The following is a 21,498-nucleotide window of genomic DNA, read 5'->3' on the forward strand; positions in this document are numbered from 1 at the left end:
GTATAATTTTTCCTGATTACAGGGTACACTTTAGCTACAGTACGTACAATGCACAAGAAGGCTGTTTGTTTTGGTCTGTGTTTTCTGTAAATAAAAATGCAGTTTGTTGCTTAACGCAATTTCCTTTTCACATGTTCTTGGATAACGGAGGATGGAAGCTTTGCGAGCAGCCTCACTGGCCCTCTTTCAGGATAATACTAATGCACCATTTGTGCCTTTCTCCACATTTCTCTCCTTGCCCCATATCTTCCTGACTATTCCTGCTGCTGCATCCTGAGATAAACCTACAGCAAAAGTAAAGTGGGCATCAACTGTGTGTTATATGAGTGGGTGTCCTTGTTCTATCATGACCTTGAGCTTATCTGGGAAGAGAGCAACATTATCAGTAGCCCAGGTAAAGTTACCAAAGTGCTGGTGTTTTGTGCGTTGTTTCTTCCTCATGTTACATCCGCCAGCGGTCACTAAGCAGTTTTTTCATATGGCCAGAAAGCCAAAAACTCCCCTCTTTGTTGGTCAAAAACTACACTGCAATCAATTTTTCAGGAAAGGATGAAATTGTAGGAGGGTTGTAAGTACAAAAGGGAAGAACATGTGGTTCAAATGAGCAAAAAGGCCAGATGTTTTTTAAAAAGGCATAAAGGTTGCACAAACAAAACGTCCATCCAACCATAAACTGGCCAGTTCCATGTGAAGAATACTTAAATCTGCACGTAAAACAGACAGTTGTGTATGCATCTAAGTACCAGTATATTTTGCAGGCCAAAATATATCATTTGTGCACCAGACTGTTTGTTTGCATGTGTGCAGATTTTACAGGTGCAGCCATCAGTTCCTTCTTTGAAAATCTGGCCCCACTTTCAGATACAGGTTTGGTGGGAGACTTTAATGAGGAAACACATTTCAATCCCTATCCATCATTCTGGTTTCCATTTCAGGCACGGATCAGAAAATTTGGACCCAAAATCTTGCAGTTGCTGACAGAGTGGACAGAGACATTCCCGTATGACTTTCAGGAAGAGCGAATGATCGGCCATCTGAAAGACATGATTCACAGGATAGCCCCATGCGATGAGGTGAGCATGTTTGATCCGGGACATTGTGTGGAGATGTTATGTTCATTTTCCCACTTGGTTCCTCCTTTTCCTCCTTTTGCCACATTGTGTTCTGTGCCTCTTCCTGGCAACTCTTACAGTTTTGTTCTCCTCTAATTGTTAAAATCTGTAGTAGCTTCCCTGAAAGCGACATCTCTCAGTTTACGTTCTCCTGTGTCAGTGACATGAGGACAAGAACTCGGTCTAGATGACAGTATGGTCTTGCTGTTCAAGTGCATGAGCCGTGTGTGTGGCAGAGTAGGACACAGTGAATAGAGTCTCTGGGAGACCTGCTTGCAAATTCAAGTGGGTGAGTCCCAGAAATTAATTCAGAAACATGAAAACTACTATCAAATCCATGAAAATAATAAGGACAAGGGCAAATAGTACATAGAGAGTCTCTAATTACTTCTAGGTTAACCATGGGATGTGGAAGAATTCAGTTCCATTGGCTACATCAAGGCCTGGCTTCAGGCCACAGATGGGTGCAATTCAGTAGAACAAAAAGTGCATACCCATAAGTCTTTAGAAAGAGAGGGGTAGAAAAAAGGAATGAGCAGGTTTGCAGCACACTGGAAATGAAATAGGACCTTCCTACCCACATGAAACATGAGAGAAATGGAACCAATCGCTCTTGGGCTGGCAGCACTTTTGGGTGGCTGGAGGCTGCATGACACTGATGGAGGTGAAAGGAACACAAAGGACTCTCAGAAAGAGCTGAAGTGGCCTCAGTTCCCTTGACCAGCACAGTGAGACTTTTCCCTCAAGGGGAAGAGGCAATGAACTTGCTCCTGCCAACCACCAAGAAAGGTTCCTTACAGCCCTTCAGCATCTGAAGCGAGAGAAACCCACACAGACCCACCAAAACCACGTCCACAGGAAGGTAGGAACCAGCCCAAAAGGCAGAGAACAGAGGCTTTGTGGCTCTTTAAAAGCAGTAGCTGCCCTGGTGAAGAGCCATAAATGCTAAAAATCAACTTTTTGCATACAAAGCAGAACTTTATTTGCCTAACCTGAGCAAGTGCTGTACGCCTTTGTGCTGGAGTGGGCACAGCTGTGTACCAATGCTTATGGGTGCCCTGGGGGGCAAATCATTGCTTTTCAAATATTACTAGGCACTGTAACTGCAAATGATTATGCCTGGGCAAAATCAATAATTAATATAAGAAAGAGCTCATATCCTGCAAATTTCCTGTTTTAAGGGACAGCACAAAAGAGTGGTGGTACCCATTAGTTGTTCGGAAGAAAGTTGTTCCCATTGCGGATCATAGAAATGAAAGATTTGTGAGGTCATCTAGTCCATGTAGGTTAATGCAGGATTTTCCTCTGCAGTGTGCACTCCTGTCCTTTGTAGAGTCCACTTTCCAAAGGCTCTGCGATGCGCTTAGAAAGGTTTCCATGCTGAGAAGCATTTCTTAGTAACTGCTGTGATTTGCATTTAGAGTTAGAAATTTTAATTAAAATTTGAGTTCCTAAGCCGCCTGCTGAGACCTGCTGTCTTCAGAGGAACTTTCCCAGTTAAGAACGAAACATTTTCTTTAAATATTAAACAGTAGTATGCTTCTTTTGACTGTTAATGTGGCAACGAAATGAAATTGGTTGATAGAGTCCAGCATGCAGCCCTTCTACAATGGGGGGTCACTTTGTGGCAAGGTAATTACCAGCATGTTGAAGGTAATGAACAATGTTGTTTTCACTTAGTGAACATATTTTAAAGAAGGCAGGAAAAGCTTTTAAAAGGGCAAAAGCAGGATTTATTTCTTAATTTCTACCCCAGCATGCACAGAAAAGCTTTCTAGGCAAGGATGCACCCAACCGATTTTCTGTGAGTCTCTTCAAGAGCTCTGATTGCTGAATATTTTTCTTTTGTGTCCATGAAGGGTCTCTCTTATTTCATTCTTTGTTAGGTGGTTGGCTTACCTGAGTCTTTGTTTACCATTGTCTATATCTGCATTATTATACTGTATTCCCTACAAAACTAGGTGAAACTAGATCTCGTTATAAGGATTTATTGAAAGACTGGCTAATATGTATGTCTTCCAAGTGATTTTATGCTGCTTTTTGGCTTTTCATCCAAACAGTGAAGAATTTGATGCTGCACAGACATGGCTGGTCCAAGATTTCTCATTCAGACTCCTTTTTGAAAAAGAACTGGGTTTTCAGCTAAAAGTTTTTTAGCCAAATGTTTTATGTTCTGTAGAAGATTTGGATTTAAGTGCTGTGCCTGCCCCCCACTGCCCCAAATTAATTCCCCTGTTTACAAAATATGTTCACAAAATACCAAATATGTCACTATTTGAGCATCCAGTAAAAAAAGGCATTCTATTCATAGAGCTTGATAAGCTATGCTGAGATTTGCAAACACACCTGGATATAAACCAGAGAAATATTTAGCTGATGTTCAGTAGTTTAGATCCAGGATAGTCTTTGTAAATCAAAAGTGTGACCATCTGTTTGAATGAGAAATTCCATGAAGAAGGCCAGTAGTCTCTTTTCCTTGAAGCTACTATACATCAGGAACAGATAAAAATGGAAAGAATGTTTTTTAATTTTCTAGAAATTATTTCAATTATTTATTGTTACATCTTCCTCCATTTTCCCTCCTCCTATGTGATTTACTTCCAAACAGAACCCATGTTGTCATCCTCCATGACAAGTCCCTCCTGCCTTCTAGGTATTCAGTTCTCTCACTAATCTCAGTTTTATGATGTCTGCATCTGTCAGTTATGAAGAGTTGAAGGCATTTCTTTCTGCCCATCATCTATGGCCCGTGGCTTCACTGATTGTCTGCAAAGAGCTGCTCCAGCTCTGAAAACAACCTGAGCAACTTAGTAATGATCATTCTGCTGAACTCGTGGCTGTGCTTGGAATACGATATGAGCTTTCTTCAGTAGAAATTAACATTTTGGGTATTAAATACTCAAAGCCACACAATGCTCAGACCACTCCAACTGGGTAGCAAGTCGCAGTATGCTTCTGCTGCCCTCAGCTTAAAAGGATGGAGACTTAGAAACGATGAACAGTGTTCGAAACATTTCTTATTCCTAATATATAAGAGTTGACGAGGCACCACTCACAGGTAGAGTTCTCAGCCAACACGTAGCTGACATAAAGCATAGGTACTGAATGCTGCTGTGCTCTAGAAAGCTGCAATAACTCATGTTGTAGCATTACCTCTCCTCTGATCCTGATCTTGGCAGGAATATGTGAGTGCTGGTGCCAGCCCAACCCGCCAGTCCTGCCTGCCTCTGCTCTTGACTGCAGTCTGTTTCTGTGGTCCAGAGCACAGAACTGTAATTAAGCCAACTGGGTATTCTGAAATAGGCTTGTTGAAAATAAAATGGTAACCTGTTGCTGACTTAGAAGTATTTTGCACAAGGGAAAATTCAGCATAAAAACACTCCTTTGTCAAGTTCTGTGGGTGGTTTATGTTTCTTTCTCTCCCTGTCTCTCCAGGCCTACTGGAAAAAGATGAATCAGCTTTTACAAACCCTGAATCAGAAGCTTGCAACCCTCAGCCACGGGCAAGAAGGGATTGTCAAGATCAGTGCTGCTGTCTCTGATAAGCTGGTTGCCTTTAAAACTAAACCTCCGTCAATTCAGAGAGAAATCCTGAGCGTCTGCAGTGACCCCTATACTCTGGCTCAGCAGCTGACACACGTGGAGCTGGTACGTGGGAAGGGTTCCCAGCTTCTGCAGTCAGAGATATTATTTTAAGCCATCAGCTGCTAAGTATTCCAGACACAACCAGAAGGTGTCTGCACTGCTGCAGCACATCCCGTGCTGTATCAGCACTGCAGCAGGCAGCAGGGTTTGACAGGTTAAGAGGTGTTTGGGAAGCAAGCTATATATCAGACTGTTCCTGTGCATCTTGGAGTAGGTCACTTTCCTTTTTCAGCTTGCTTATTTGTGAAATGTGAGTTTATAATCTCAGGAAGGTCAAGGCATTCTCAGTTCTGTAAGGTGCTCTAAGCCCTGAAACTTGAAGGTACTGTTGAAGTGGCTGGTCATTAGGCCTTTTGCAAGAAATTTTAACAGTTCAAATCCATTCCTACAGATACACAAAGCGTCTGGGTTGTCTGATGCATTTTATGTTCTTCCCTTTTGGACTTTGTGCATGGACATACCAGGCTGTGCAAATACCACCCACACAAAGTCTGCTGTTTCCCTCCTTGGACTGCAGTTCACTCTCAAACAGGCTTTTGACCACAGTCGCTCCAATGGCAGTACCAAGATGTTGGACAGACTGGGTTGCACACCCTTCGCCCAGGTTCAGGTCCTCCTTGTAGACCTCCTGGGTGTTCACAGAAGTACACAAAGCATTGCTGCCATCTGCAGAATTCTTGATGCTGTAATGATTCCCTGCTGCCTGTCCTTCTGTAGGCAGTGTTCATCCTTGAGAGGAAGGAATAACAAACCATGAAATGGACTGTGGGTTGAAGTGAATATCATGGAATTGTCTTGGGAATTCTGAAAGTAGTCGATATTCTATTTGTGAAGCAGTGGAATAGTTCAGAAATCCCAAATTTAGGATCATCTCACCTTGGTTAGTTTTCAGAATGTGCAGGTTTGGCTTTCTTTGCTTTATATAGCTTAAGCCAAAGAGTGTAAGTCTTTTTGCCTGGAGAGTTTTGCTTGCTTTTCTTTTCCTCTACAGTACAACTGTCTTCCAAGGGAAGATTCCCTGTAACTGGGGCACTGCTGAACTTTTAAAACTCATACAGCTGGAGGTCTTCATTCAGTTTACTGTAATAAATGCTCTGTGCCTTTTCTTTCACTTACTGCATTGGGTACACCAGCTACTCTGCACTGAAACTGTCCAAAGCTTATTTGTTAGTAAAAATTATTTGCTATTTATTTGATAACAATTATTAACTAGTAAGAGTCCTATACAGTTATCAGTGGCAAGGTGAGAAGCCAAAAGAAATGGCACAGGAGTAGCCATAAAATTTTCACTTAAGCAAAACTACTATTAATTTAATTGTTGCTTGAGTGTTCTAAGTTTGGGGTGTAGGAATTCCAAAATATCTCTTCTGAAATACCTTTCTGGCCTACAACAAGTATTTTTTTTTCTAGTAAACATGTTTAAGGGAATTGAAAAGCCTAAAAAGAAGGCCAGTGGTGTGGCTGGAACTGCCAGGTTTGTTCAGGAGCTGGTGAAGGTGGACTGTTCTTTACTAAGAGAGACCTGGATGCTGTGGTTGATCTTGTTTTGGATCGTGCCTGGGACACTATGGTGTAAGCGACGCCTTTAATGTGACCTGTGTGTCTTCAGTGCCTTCCTTCCCCAGTGGCACAGAGCCACCACCTTGGGCCACCACCTGAGCCTCACCGGATTGCTGGGGTTACCAGATCACAGCATTGCTACCATATTAGCATCTGGGGAACGAGGCTGTTGGGTTCTGCGGGAGCACAGCAGGTCTGTGGCAGCGCCAAGCACAGAACTGAGGTCTGCTGGCTCCCAGTTGGAAACCTGTGCATCCAGCACCTTTCTCTCTGTGCAGCAGAGAGGGCTTTAGCTGTGTCTTGTCAGTAATGAGACATATTTATTCTCCTTTTCTTCTTTCTGCTGAAATAACTCTAATTGTTCTTATGAATTTTAATGTCCGGTGCTAGTTGGCTGTCTACCAGTTCAGTGACACCATTCAGAGCTGACAGATAGTGGGGATGTCTTATCAAGAGGAACAGAATAGTTTCTGGGTGCTTTCTTATTTCTTCCTCTCTGTCTTTTTTGCCCTCTCTAATAGGAAAGGCTAAGTCACATTGGACCCGAGGAGTTTGTGCAGGCATTTGTACATAAAGACCCTCTGGATGGCACCAAGGTATGATTTCTCTGTATGCAAAGTGTCTCCTGCGATGACAGTTTGTTCTACATGAACTGGTGGGATGAGATCCATCAGACCAGGGCCTGGGGTACATGTTGACCATGTCCAGGCCAACTGATGACCTGTATTCTCATGGCAAGGATGAGACCTGTTGGTAGAGCCAGCCCTGGCAGGTTATTGCCGTTCCTTCCTGGTGAGAGTACATCCTGGCCTGAGACTGGGCAGTTCCCTGATGTTCTGCTTTCTGGCTTGTTACTCCTCACCTGCTTTGACCAGGGCAGATGGCTCACGGCTGCACACAGCCAGGGAACGTCTGTTCCCAGCACTGAAACCATAAAGACTCTGGATGTGATGTAATGCCCCTAGTGTGTGCCCAGACACCACAGCAATGAGTCAGTGCGTCATGAATCAACGTACTCTTCTCTCTCCACACAATAGCTTTTAACCCAAAGCACCACAGGGAATGGAGCGCCTGATCAGGGCTTCATCCAAAGTCCATGGAAGCCAGTTGGAGTCTTTCCACTGATTCCAGTGGGGTTTGAAGCAGCATTTTGGTGAGTGCCTCAATAAGGAAAGAGACTTGCTGGCTGGAGAGGGAGAGTCTGAGATTTCACATGCTGCCAGAAAATAAAATTCTTCCCCAGAAGTGCATATGGGCTCCCACTGACATCATATATCAATGGCAGAATTTCATTGCTGGATGACGAATATAACAGGAAGACCTCTGTTTATAGTGCTGCACCAGAATAGCTTGGAATGGTGAAAAAATGGGTGGATGGATAGATAGATGGATAAATTGAAAGTGCAACGTTGGGCTCTTTCCTTTTGTTTTTGGAGTTATGGAGATTCTGCAGTTGGTTCCAGGGAGAGGGGAGTGCGCAGAGATGGTATTTCTGTGCATTGGTCACATTCTTTAGGAAGGAACCCCAAGGTAGCAAAGATGTGTCAGAAACATGAAATACCAAACCAGCCACAGTGAGATTTCAGCAACCTGCTGCAAACGTGAGGGACAAGACTGAAAATGAACAGCTGTTATATCTGTTGCAAAGTAAAATGAAAGAGATCAGTTGAGGGCACTAAATTTCAGTGAATTTTGGAAGAGTGGGAGAGAGGCAGCAGTGAGTGAAATCAAAGTGCATAAAGCTATAGAGGGGGAGGGATGCTAAGAGGAAGAAGGAAATGTTCAGTAATAAACTAATGTACACGCAAGGGCTGTAGCTATAACTGGAATTTCAAGTGCAAGGCCACCACAGAATATCACCAAGATATGAAGAGAAATTGAGGTTACAATATAAACATAAGGAAACATCAGCAAAGGTGGACAGGAAGGACTGGAATGAAAGGCAGAGAACCTGAAAATAATGGTGGGATGGGAAATCTGAGCAAATCATCTTGGCAGACTACAATGAACGATGTGGCGGTTATGCTTGTTCTTCAAATGCAAATCTGAACACTGAGGTGCTGCCCAGTAGGAGGTCCGTGACTTCACTGAAGTGCATGATAACAGAGAAAATCACCAGTGGAAAGCAGGGACACCCCACTGCATCGTCTTCTGAGTTCAAAGCTATGACTTCCCCCAGGAGGATCTACTTAGTTTAAACAAAACTGCTATAACATTTCCACACAAGTCATGGCACTAACACATTATTTGGCTTCAAGTCAGCAAGGCTGATGGAAGTCAAGGCAGTCTGCAGCTCTTCTCCACCCTTTCCCTGGGCTGAGCGGAGGTCCCAGCGATGGTTTAGCAGAACCTCCGCACCAGGTGGGGACTAGAGGGATCGTGTGGGACCTGCCAGAACGTTGTACGTCGCGGCACAACCCTTGTCAGTCCCTCACCCATGGAGACCACCCATGTTCACCACAGGGAACTGGTCTGAATTCCCCCCAGCTGGAGATCATATCAAACATTTTTCTTGCGCGAGGACTTCAAAAGGTTTCACTGATGAATGTTTATCAAGCACTCTGAGTTGCAGATGGAAGATGCTAGGGAGGTGCTAAATATTGTTGCCATTTATAAGGCTTAACCTTTAAAAAGCAGCCTGTTTCCACTTTAACTGTTGCACATTTTTCACAAGTTTTGTGCTGTTAGCTGTGGTTTTTAAGGCCTGGCACAGGACAGCAGTGTTGAGATGAAAATAGCATATTCAGAACAAAACCTAGGTTTTCTATACTTTTTGCTATAACAGAGAACAGGAGAATACCACAGAGTGAATGAAAACCAACTGCTAGACTGGGTAGACTGGGGCTGCTTTGAGTTTCCTTTGGTTTGGTTGATATTTACTGGCTGCTTGCTGACATTTACTTTTGAGATGCTTTTAAAATATATTTTTATTGTATATCTGCTCTACTCATAAAGTTGATAAGAATTTCAGGCTTGTTAATATTTGCTCCATATCATGGTACTGTGATTTCTGTTTCTAAACATGCCTGTATACAGAATCACAGGTGAATATTTTTTTACTTTGAATTATCTTGGGAAATATGTTAAGCCCTATTTCTGAAGGGCTTTTAGTCACTTGTTTAACTCACATAGTACAGGTAATACCATTTACATTAATGGATCTATGTCCCTGCATTGTGATATTCTTCTTAGTGGCATGTCTTTATGGTAGCTTTGGGAAATCATCATCAAAACAAAAAATTAGTATTCTCTGATACCCTCTAGTGGATGTTAATGGATGTTCAGATAAATCAGATGAACTCAGTGTGTCCTAGATGGAAAGCGTAAGAATTTGGGCCTGGGAAAAGGACTTGAATTCTCATAATCCCAAGCAACATCTTCAGGCTGTGTGAACTGCCCTATCAACTCTGCTGAAGCCAAATTATCTGCTGATGTCAAAGGAACTGGAAGAGTTCAGCCAAGCATCTGCTCCCACAGCCTGGATCCATTATGGGAATTTATGTTAAGTTTCATATGAAAAACTGAAAAATGCACTTGTTGTAATGCCTCTTATCAGAGAAGGATCTCTGGCATGGCAGTGACCTGTTCAAGAGCAGCCACCGAGAGAGCTGGTCACTAGAGAGCCTATTATCCTGAAAAGTCAATAAGGGAAATATTTTTTTTCCCATGAAGAGGCAAGTAGAACTGTATTTTCTCTTGCTGATCTGTTGTTCACTAAACTACAGTTTCTCCACTCCAGAAAAAAGGACCATGGGTGATTGCATTTACTAAAGTGCAGGAAGTCCTGGAATCAAAGGCACAGAGTGTGCTGTGGAAGATCTGCATGTCTTACTTTTTCTGCAGATCATCGTTTGCTGTGTGCACCTTGCAATGCCCTGGCTGGTACTACCCCACCGAACAAGGGTCAGTGCAGACTGTGTTGCTGAACACTTGCTGTAGGCAAAACGGGGGCGTCTTCTATCCACTGGTGTGAGTTGTGCGGTGTGACACGCTCAGCTGGACCCTGTGCACCCACACCCCACCCAGGCACTTTTTGAAAGGGGCCCTTGATGTCAATAGTTACCTTTGTGTGGCATTTATTTTAGCAATCAGGCAGCTAACTGAAACACAGTTAAATGTCTCTCTGTGCTTTTTTCTCCCCAGACTTGTTTCAGTGAACAGAAGAAGACGAGTAACCTTGAGGCCTATGTGAAATGGTTCAATAGACTCTGCTATCTTGTGGCAACAGAAATTTGCATGGTAAGTGAAAATTATGTGGCATATTTTACCACATGCCTGAAATACCAGTTTGAGACTGCACATTAATAAGCAAACCTGGGGATTTATTTCTAATGACCCCGCTAAGCAGCTGACGGTAAGTTTTAGTAATATTGCACTCGCAGAAGCGACCTGATAAATGACAAACACATTGCAAATGGTGACACACGGGGGACGCACTGTTCTCTTGATGTAGTAGGAGCAGAGTGTGGAATAATGAACCCTGCAGGGAAAAAGAGAGGAAGAAATGCCTTGAATTTATCCTGTGAGATTTCTACTGGAAAATATTCTAGTGAAGCAGTATGTGTTATCTGTCATCCTCAAGCTCTGAGTCTGTGAATTCCCGTTGCATGGCTCTTTCTCCTGCTGCCCATTACTGTAGCTGTGACTAGTGTTTTTTTAACTTGGTAGTTGTTTTGTTTTGTTTAACTTGGTCCCATCAAAATGAAATGAATGTTTTCTCCTTTGAAAAGGGCATGGAAGGGAGGAATAGTAATGGTATAAACAACCTAGATAGCCCATGACTCAAAAGCATTACTATTTGAAGATCATCTTTGGAAAAGGTGGGGTGATTGCAGTCCAGTTAAATGTGGATTTAAAATGCAAGCTACCATTTGCCCTGGCCTTATCGCTGAAAGGGCCAGAAGATGGGAAAGGGATTAATGCAGTGAAACAAAGTCTTTCTGGGACAAAGATGCTGCTGTTTTATGGGTGTGAAATCCTGCCCTTTGGAAGGTCGGTGCTGATGTACCCACTGACAGGAGGGAGCTGAGGCACTTGCTGCTTCGGGGCTGTGTCTTACAGTGCTCAGACGTTAACTGAGACAAGCTGGGAATTGCCATTAATTCCTTCTGTGTCACTGCAGAAAACACTTTGATTTTAGAGGCTGTGGTCACCAGCATCCACTGAGCTGGTGAAATTAGAGCCATTAATTGGGAGCAGATGACCCAAGCTTTGCATGTACCCCTGCTCTGTATGTAATAAATACCTAAATTCTGATTCTGCTTATTACAGATATTTTTTTATTTTAATTTACAGCCTGCAAAAAAGAAACAGCGAGCACAAGTCATTGAATTTTTCATTGACGTTGCCCGAGAGTGCTTTAACATAGGGAATTTTAATTCGCTGATGGCAATCATTTGTAAGTATGGCTTCTGATCAGGTCTCTCCATCAGCTGTCATGGATGAAAAAGGAAACCTGACTCTGATCCATGGGTTTCTTTTCTTGTTTCTCATCCATAGCTGGAATGAACATGAGTCCAGTTTCCAGGCTAAAGAAGACTTGGTCGAAAGTGAAAACAGCCAAGTTTTTCATTCTTGAGGTAAAAAAAAAAAAAAAAATTAAAAAATGCCTATATACTGCCTGAATTATGTTCTGGAATTTTTTTTGTTTGTGAATTTTCACATTTTTATCCAGGTGTGAGATGTTTGTGGATGTTTCACAGGCAGAGGGCCCGATTCTGGCTGAAGGTTCCAAAGTGTAGTGGGGAATGTGCGAAGCTGCTGAGACATAGAGGGGAATCAGAGCACTCGAATAAATAGGAGGAGAAACAAAATAGGAAGAAACAAAAATATGAGCCTATATGCAAACCATAGTGCTTCCACTAATGCCAGTTTTCTTTAGCCATACACACAATGCTGGGTGTAATGCTCCCCACCTCTACCTTGGATGTTGAGTGAGCAAGTTCCAAGGTTGTTTTTTGTATAGAGGATGCTAGGATTTGGCATATGGAAAATGTGCAGCCCTTATTCTTCACATAAAAGCCTGGTAAACTGTTAGGAAAAAAAACAAAAAACAAAGGTACAAAGAGCCATGATCTGTAGGTCTCTCATTGTATCTTTGGCTCATGGGGTTTTTGTGTGTATGTGGATTTTTGAAGAAGGAGGCGAGGCTCTGTTCAGCGTTTGCTACAACTGGGGGTGAAGTTGTCTTCAGAGAACCCAGATCGCTTTCTAACCAGCGTGTCTTCTTTTGTGTATTTAGCACCAGATGGACCCTACTGGTAACTTCTACAACTACAGAACAGCGTTGCGGGGCGCTGCTCACCGATCACTCACCGCACACAGCAACAGGGAGAAGGTAGGTGTGACCACATCTCAGGTGTGACCAAATATCTCCAGATGGATGGGGTGCATTGCTGATGGGAGTCTGGGGCTCAAAGATTTGATGCAAATGCTTTCCTCCCTTCCATGGGACACCAATGCAAGGCTCGTGCAGTGCTAAATGCAACGGAAGGAATCCGAAATGGATCACGGGGCTTTTGTGGACTTGTTCTCAGACATTGGGGAACTAGGGAGAGCAGGACACACAACGTGAAGGAATTCAGTATATATATAGTACAGTATCTCTGTATCCCTTGAAAATTCACATTGATTGAAAAGCCTGATGGAATGGGTATTCCCAACTAAAATGACTTTTATTTTGGTGTGGAGCTCAGCCTGGCAGGCCCAGGTGGAACTGCGCTTTTGTTCCAGCCGTGCCAGCCAGTGCAGACAAGCCCCTGTTGTTGTGCAGTGTGTGATTTGAGATGGGGAGCAAAGGCCACAGCACTCGGGTATCAGGTGGTTCTCCACTTACATTAGGGAAGAATGACTTACCTCAAGTCCTGCAAAGAAGTCTGATCTCAATCCATTGCAACAGGTTTGGGGTGAAATTCTGTCCTCGTGAATTTTCATTTCATTTGGTTGTCGCTGCCATCTCGGTGAACAAGAATTGATGTTTTATCAGTGTTCGTGGCAGATATGTGGCTTTCTGAGATCTCACTGATGCTGCAAAAATACAATTGATGAGATATTAGGGCAGAATCCTCCTGTTTTGTGCTCCGGTGTGTTTCTTGTTAGTTTTCTTAAAGTTCTCTTTTTTTTTTTTTTTTTGATTTTATGAAAGAAGGTTTGTTTTTAACAATGCAATTGCACATAGTTATGAAGAGGTAATCTCTGCCTATGCGCAGAGCATAGCTAAGGTAAGGTAGATACTGCATGAACAAGCGTAATATGGAATTTAGTATTCATTCACTAGAGGAGCCAGGGCAGATGCTAATCTCGCATCCCTGCAAATTGGATGTAAATCTGCTGAAGCTAATGGAATCTCACAGCATTTACAATGAAATGAGATCAGCATCTGGTCTCAGGCTGACTCAGCTGCAATGGGAGTACATTGTGTTGTTCTATAAAACAATTCTCTGTGCAAAGAGATGATGGCTTTGGATGTTTGTGACCAGCAGAGAAATTCTTTTAACTCGCACACCACAGCAAGGACCTGTTGGTCTGAGATGCTTCTGCAGTTTAGTTCTTCTCTGACCATCATATATATTCAAACCAGTTGCTTTATTGTTTGACTTAATTTCCTGTGGAAGTTAGCAATCTCTGTCATATCTCTACCTCTAGCTGGTTAATACTGAGGACAGGGAGGTTATTAGATTGAAGGGAATCTATTTTACATGAGAAAAAGCCCATATTCTATTTCCCTTGAACAGTGGTTCAAGAAAATGCACAAGCACATGATTTGGTAGCTACTCACAATGGGTATTTTACAGTGTCATATACAGCAGATTATCTAATTCTTGCTATAGAAATTAAGGAATTTTGTTTCTTTTTATAAGCAAGATCATATATTATTTATTTTAATGAGTTTGAATAAAACTGATAGAACATGATCACTTTTTTGAAAGAAAACATTCTGTTGTTTCTTGGCAAACTTGTGGCGGAGCTTACCCCGAAGAAAGTTTTTATCTTCAAACTGAAGTGTCCTTGCAAGAGTCTGAGATCCCCATCCCCTCCACCCCCCTTCTCCACAAGTGGCCACTCCAGCAGCCCAGCTGGCGGCTCCAGGCTTCCGTCCATCTGCTGGAGAAGGAAGATGCCCTGGAAGGATCATCCTTGTCGCAAACCAACAGACTAAGCAGCAGGCTATGTCACAGGCAGAAAAACTGCCCATAGGCTCAGAGGAGCTAATATTTAACAGGCAGCCTCACCAGAAACATTCTCTCCTTCTCTCCTCAAGGCTGGTGTCCTGGCTGATGAGTTTGCACAGTACTTGAACAGCAGCACAGCTCAGGGGCTAAATGACATCCTCAGAGAGGGGGAGCCAGGGACCTGGGGCACCCTCCCTCCTCCTGCCCCGTGCACGCATCTCGCCCTCAGCCCTCACCGTTCAGATCCATCCCTTCTCTCGGTGTGCAAAAAGGCACGACAAGGCAGCTCTCAAAGCTCAGAGATGCGATACAGCAGCAGAAATAAACCTGCCAAAGTGCAGGGTGAGAGAACTGGTAATGAAGAAGAGCTGATGTTTAATGCAGAATTCAGAAGGGTATGCTTGTTAGGAGCTAAGTTGGGTTTTATCTATGCAGTCAGCTGACCTGTGCCATCTCCAAAATTAAGTCATTCCACTGGGAAACCTTGCATTGTGCTAATGACATTTTTCTGGCTTTGAAATGTCAGGAGTATGGACAGTGTGGTACTGTGTGTTGTTGCCGCCTGATACTGTGGAGGAAGAACATGTCTGATTTCATTAGCTTTCTTCTTTCTGCAGGAGACAATTGTCCTTCAGCGTGCGGGTGGGTTGGCTGGCACAGGGGGGAATCGAAAGGGAGTGAAATACGAGTTTCTGGCACTAACCCAGTTTTTATGTGAGCGAAGGGCCTGGATTGAAGCCAACATTAGAGCATAACTATATCCACTTTTGTTGCTTTTCCTACAGAAATTTGGAAAACAAAACATACAGGGGAAACATACATACATACAAAACATACATATTTTTATTGGGGAAATAAATGGTGACCCAAAGACAGAAATCCCCTGGAAATATCTAGAGAACTGGTATCCTAGGGTCTGTCTTTGCTGCCTTTTGGCTGCAGATGAGAACAAGCTCTGCCCATGCTCTGAGCTTGACCTGGCATTGAGCCCACATTCGTGTACCTTCCCTCTCAGCAAGGCTTTTCGTTTATGTTTAGTACCACTAATGATGGTGCCCTGGCTCCCAGGCAGTGTGGAGCAGGGCAGAACAAGCTCGCATCTGCCTGCTAAAAATATGTAGAGAGAACCTGGCAGTAATTTCTAGCTGGGGATCAGTGTCTGGTTTCAGCTCTCTGTGTCTTTCCACCTTATAAGACCACACCAGCTACAGAGTTATCATCATTTGTGGTAGAAGACAAACAACATAGACTGAATCATATTCTTTACCTCAGGTTGATTGATCTAGGTTGGATGATATAAAAATGGATGCTGAAACACACTTAGTTCAGTTCAACCGGAAATTGTTCCACCCTGATAGGAGGGCTCAGCATTTGGGGGGGGGCGGGTTAGGCTGTGCTGTGTTTCCATTCCTATGTTACATCAGTGGGATGTATCAGGATAATTCCAGTGACTCTTGAGTGTCAGTCCAGGCTTTCTTATGGCTATTGCCCTGAGGTTGTGGAGTTTATGGTTGTCCCACAAAAAAGCCAGCAGAGGTGCAGATCTTTAGCATGTAATATTTTAGCCAAAACAGAAATTGACTTCTGTTTTCACAGCCAGAGTTGGTAGTGGCTTGTAGGCCCTTGCCTCAGTGTTTCTGCATTTCTTACTTGCTCACACTCACTGTTGCATCGTGGAGGCTGTAGACTGGAAAATAACAGCTGCCAATCCTGTTCTGGGTCCATTTCATATCCCATTACAGCTGATGTACAGCGTGAGATGGAATAACCGTACGACATTAAATACTTAACTAAAGGATTGCTCCCTTGGTTGGTCTTGCATGCCATGAAGGGACTTTAACTTTGGTGCAGACTAAACAGGCTACAGTTCAGTTAATTTACAAATAGAACAGTGGAAACATTTGGACACTTTCCTTGAAGTTCATGGTTATTGAGTTTATACTTAGTGGCTTAAAAGACCAGTATTGCTGCCACAGGGCAATGCCCACAGAGGTGGCTGCTGACCTTAGAGCTTAACCCTCCAAGTGGCCTTTTTCTATCACAGTGCCAGTGCTGGAGAGGTGGGTGGGCTCCTGAGGGCCCTGAGGGTCAGCTTTGTCCTGGACTGGTCCGTTGTGTTATCTTTCATTTCCCTCGGAGTTGTGACATGAAGACTGAGAGGGACTCTGCTGAAGTGCTGGGTATGTGCTTGAGGAGCACTGTTGCTGCTTTCTGCCGTAGAATGTCTGGTGTCAAACATTACAACATCCTTGTTGTAATTCCAGTAGTTTCAGGAGTCTTAACTAGAAGTGGACTTCTTCTATAGCAACTTATGACCTGACTCTGGTCATATGGCTTGGATCAGTGCCATATGCCACTTTGCCCTGGATGATGCCCAGGGCCTATTTTGAGTGCTACAGTGATGTCTCTGGCTACTCTTGGCATTTTCCTGTCAACTAACTTAATATTGTCAATCCTACTGTCTGCAGGTTAATTTGGAGAAGCAGGTTGTACTAATCAGGCACCAGGAAGGAAATTACTTGCCTCAAGATGTAGCCATGCATGGAGCTGTTGAAAATGAAACTGCTCCTGATCAGCTGTTCGCAGACAAGTCCTTGGGCATCAAATTTTATTCTGTCTTTCCTTGTTCAGGGACAATACTGGCTCTTTGGTTCCCAGCTGTCTTTAAATTGTTAGATTTGTGTATTCAACACCTTTGCTTATACAGACTCAACAGAGAAAGGAAGAGTTTTGCAATTTTATTTTGCTCTTTGCTGTCTGATCTTGTCATCAGTGATGCTGCTGATAATAAAATGGGTTATTAGCATTTTCTTAGTCATGTTATTCTGTTCAGTGAACATTGTGTTCAGTTCATATTCATTTCAGTGTACATTCTCCTGATGGCTGAACGTGTCTCTGTACCCTCCTGCCCTTTTGCCTGTCTGTCACTTTACTGCTTCTTAAGTGCATAGCACGCTGAAAACATAATATTTCTTTTTTCTCCTCTCTCCTGATTGAGTTCTTCTTTCATGCAGAGAAAATATTGAACTGGAAAGATAATAGTTATGTCATTTGTCTTCACAGATTGTGATCCCCTTCTTCAGCCTGTTGATCAAAGACATTTATTTTTTGAATGAAGGATGCGCTAATCGCCTTCCAAATGGACATGTCAATTTTGAAGTAAGATCTGAAAAATGTTTTTATCTATCCTATTCTGACAGCACTATACTAGACCATGTGCTTGCAATTTCAGTGCAGACCAACCAAGACTGAATATGCCAAAAGGGATGAACTCAAATGAAAGTTAAAGCAATCCCAGAATGTTTTTTAAAAGAATTAATATGTATATTTTATACAAACATTACAAGCAGATCATCCTAACTTGCTCGATGTGCGTTGGCTGCTAGAAATATAGTGTTAGAAATATAGTGTTGGCAGTATAAATGATTATATGTATGGCTTGGAAGGGAAGATGACTTTTTCAAAAAACATAGAAAACTATTTTTCTTACACACAAGTCAATATGAAAGCTTTATACTTTATCTGCCATTTTAGCCCTTTCTCATTCTTAATAAAGAAGTTCGGCAAAGACATAAATTACCTGTGGTCATTAAATAAAAATTAGAGTACAAGCAGAATTACATATAGAGCACAGAGGCACTGTATCCATGAGGTAAATGTCATGCCGCTGATGGGAGGATTTGAATGTCTTATCTCTTGCCTGTAGGTTTCACACTGAAAAATTTCTACTAAATGCAGTAGAAGGACTTGACCCTGCTCATTGCAGCGGTTGGACTAGGTGACCTTGGAAGGTCCCTTCCAACCCAAACTATTCCATGATTCCATGCCTTACATTCCTTCCAGCCCTGGCACTAGGCAGTATTAGTCACATATCCCGAATAATGCCAGTTGTGTGCTGAAGCAGCTGGATTTACACCAGTACACTGTTGCTGGTGCAGTGTTGCAGGCACTGGGCTGTTCTGTGTTGAGTTGTGCACCATGAGGACTGAATTCTTGGATTCTGGTGGAGGGGCAGAGATGAGCTGATATGATGATGAGATGATAGTTCTTGAGCTCTCAAATTCTTTGTAAATTATTTCTTCAGCATCACTTTGGTTGTGTTCAGTTTCTCTTTCAGTTATTGGCATTGTGAGGTAGTGAGTAATGCATAAAATACTGAACCTGGCATTGCCTTAAATTATATCAGAACTGGTACAACACCTAAAGAGTTGTAAGGTGTAGAAGTCACTCCACTTCATGGAATTTATATGTAATTCTGCTCCCTCCTGTTCCATAAAAGTTTACATCCTCTGTTCTTAAGTACGTGTGTGTAACCCATAACTTTGCTTATGGATACATTTTCATTTAGGTACAGAGTCGGCTTGTAAGAAGGAAGGTAGCGCACCCTTGCCTCTCTTTTTCTCCTGTAATGGACTGTGAAATGTAGCCCTCTGAAACGTACAGGGCTCTTTTCTCCTAATATCCTTGTGTTTGGCACAAGGGATCCTGGATCCCAGCTTTCTGCTTGGATGTGGTTGTTTCAGTGAGATAATCTTACTGTAATCTGAGTTGGAATGGTTTTCTGTTTATAGAAATTTCTGGAGCTGGCTAAGCAAGTAGGAGAATTTATAACATGGAAGCAAGTGGAATGTCCCTTTGAACAAGACCCTAACATCATCCACTACTTGCATACTGCTCCCATTTTTACTGAAGATGGTAAGATTCTGTACAATATGTAATTATTGAAAATATGTCTCTTCATCACTAGTAATTAACACCCTGCTCCATGCTTTGGTGATCTCTCTCACTGACCAGTCCTGATTCTTTCCTGTCATGCAGTTTGTTTATCCCCAGTCTAACAAGGTGTTTTTGCAAATACAACCTTCTGGCTCATGAAGCTGCTGCCTGATCGCTTCTCTTTTGTGTGTAGCTTCTCTGTAAGGCACTATCTAGGAAGCTGCCAATGTGGCCCTATTTTTATAACCAAGAGAAGAGGCCACACAACCATGTTGTGGGCTGCTCTGAATGTCAGCTGTCCCTTAGCCACTCATTCTGTGACCGATGGAGCCAGAACTAATCTCTTCTGCAAACCCACACTGTCATCTCTTCAGTGAAGACAGCCCAGGGCGATGTAGTCCAGCTGACCTCCTCTGCTACAGCAAAGAATGTTATCTACTAAAAAGAATTTTGAAGAAAAATCTTTTCTAGTAATTCATTTAAGCTGTAGCTATGACAGCCCTGTTCTGAAATTATTTTTGATTTTCTTTTTATACTTATCTGTCCTCTTCAATTTGGTATCCAGCACATCAGACTGTGTCATTTCATACTGATTTGTGTCAGTTGCCTCTTGGTACATTGTCACGCACGGAATTGGCTCTAGCTATGTTCCTATAACTTAAACTGGTGTTCAGTGTATTTTTTCTTGATTCTATAGCCAGTTTTCTCTACTAATCCGAGTTAATCAGACCAGACAGTTTTTATTTCACAGAGTACTTCAGAACACAAAATTCTGCTTCAGAAATCCTGCCTAAATCCTAAGACTGTCAAAATAGAATAATTAATGTGATTAAAGTAATACATATCAAAAGGAGATAGGATGGAGGCCCTTGTTCTGTTTTTAGGCTCTAAGCCAAAGTCAGGGATATCTCAGAAGTGGTGTTTAAAAGTACAGTTTTGCTGGACAAAAAAGCGTGACCTCGACCCACTAATTGTTTGCAGCTTTTGTCTCTCATGCTCTCCCCTGTATCCCTGCTGCTTCCACGAGGTGCCCTTTGCAGAAGCCACGGGCAGCCTGTTCCGTTGCCCAGGGCAAGTGTGGAGCAGGAGACCTGCCCTGAGTGAAAGGTGGGAGGATACAGCAGAGAGATGCAGCAGTGGTACGTGAAATGCAGCTGGACTCTGCTTGTCCCAGTGTGGACGAATAGTGGGCCAACACTCGGATATATAAATGCAATTGAATTGTAGTACAGACTTGAATACTGAGATGGTTCCAGTATTAAAGAATAAAGCATCGCTTAAACAGTCAAATGAGGAAATGTGTGTGAACACAAATTATGGCCTACTTAAAAAAAGTCTGTGAAGACAGCGAGCTATTAATGCAACGCCAGCTTTTGCAGAGGAGACTCTACAGCATAGACACATTTTGGTATCATAAAATGCATCCTACAATGCAAAGTTTTGCAGACAAAAAGGACTTGTTTATTTTCTTCTGTGTTCCTTCTCTGGTGTCTGTAACTCATTCTTACCTTGAGGGTGTTTTGTATCCATTTAAGATACCATGTCTCTGTAAGCTTTAAAAAGATTGAGGAAGATAAAGTTGTGTTAAATGATGGGAATATCCTTAATTTCACAAAGTTTATATGTTTAGCTGCCAGTTTGTGCACTCTTTTTAAATGTTCAAATAACACTTTGGTGGCAGTGCTGTGATGGAGTAAATCAGTTGAGATCTCTATAGGCAAAACCAGAGACCATTTAACTGTTTAATATTATTATAGGAAGGTCATGCTAACATATGTTAACTCTGAAGTCCTTTACTGTTCCATCAAAATTAACCTAACAGCTTTGTAAAGGCACATGTGTGAGCTGAACATCAGTGTCCTGTTGATGACCAGCTACCTGATGGACCAGGAAGTTTTAGTTGCTCTTGCTGTGTGGTACAATACAGGACGCACAGAAATGCAGAGAGATAGGGGGTTAATGTTGCTGTTGCAATAACACAGATTTACCTTTCCCAGGTTTGTATCTGGCTTCCTATGAAAGCGAAAGTCCGGAAAACCAGACAGAAAAAGACAGGTGGAAATCCTTAAGGTAACCACTCGTTTTATCAGCTCATTTCTAAAGTACCTCCCAAATGCTGCATTGATAGTCAAAGCTTGTAAAGTGCTGGCATATAAAATGTGACCTCTGATGGGGGTCTTTTGTATTTAAGACTAATTTACAGAGCTGAGGCTGCACTGGTAAAAGCTAATCGTAATCACAAACTATCCACCATTTAAAGGATACCCTCTTCCTACAGTCTACGTCTCCTGTAA

At 42.6% G+C, this 21,498-nt stretch overlaps 1 protein-coding gene across 3 annotated transcripts in view; it reads left to right on the top strand.

Annotated features, from left to right (window-relative positions):
* The window catches only part of RASGEF1C (RasGEF domain family member 1C), a 70,144-nt gene that overhangs the window by 48,135 nt on the left and 511 nt on the right, over positions 1-21,498 (top strand). For all 3 annotated transcript variants that reach the window (XM_065029891.1, XM_065029892.1, XM_065029893.1), the window contains exons 4-13: positions 936-1,073; positions 4,548-4,760; positions 6,839-6,913; positions 10,461-10,556; positions 11,613-11,715; positions 11,817-11,896; positions 12,559-12,654; positions 17,552-17,647; positions 19,060-19,183; positions 21,202-21,274. In XM_065029891.1, coding sequence (XP_064885963.1) covers positions 936-1,073; positions 4,548-4,760; positions 6,839-6,913; positions 10,461-10,556; positions 11,613-11,715; positions 11,817-11,896; positions 12,559-12,654; positions 17,552-17,647; positions 19,060-19,183; positions 21,202-21,274 — 1,094 coding nt within the window. The remainder of the gene's footprint in view (positions 1-935; positions 1,074-4,547; positions 4,761-6,838; positions 6,914-10,460; positions 10,557-11,612; positions 11,716-11,816; positions 11,897-12,558; positions 12,655-17,551; positions 17,648-19,059; positions 19,184-21,201; positions 21,275-21,498) is intronic.

The sequence above is a fragment of the Columba livia genome, chromosome 14, assembly GCF_036013475.1.
Source record: "Columba livia isolate bColLiv1 breed racing homer chromosome 14, bColLiv1.pat.W.v2, whole genome shotgun sequence".
Classification (NCBI taxonomy): domain Eukaryota; kingdom Metazoa; phylum Chordata; class Aves; order Columbiformes; family Columbidae; genus Columba; species Columba livia.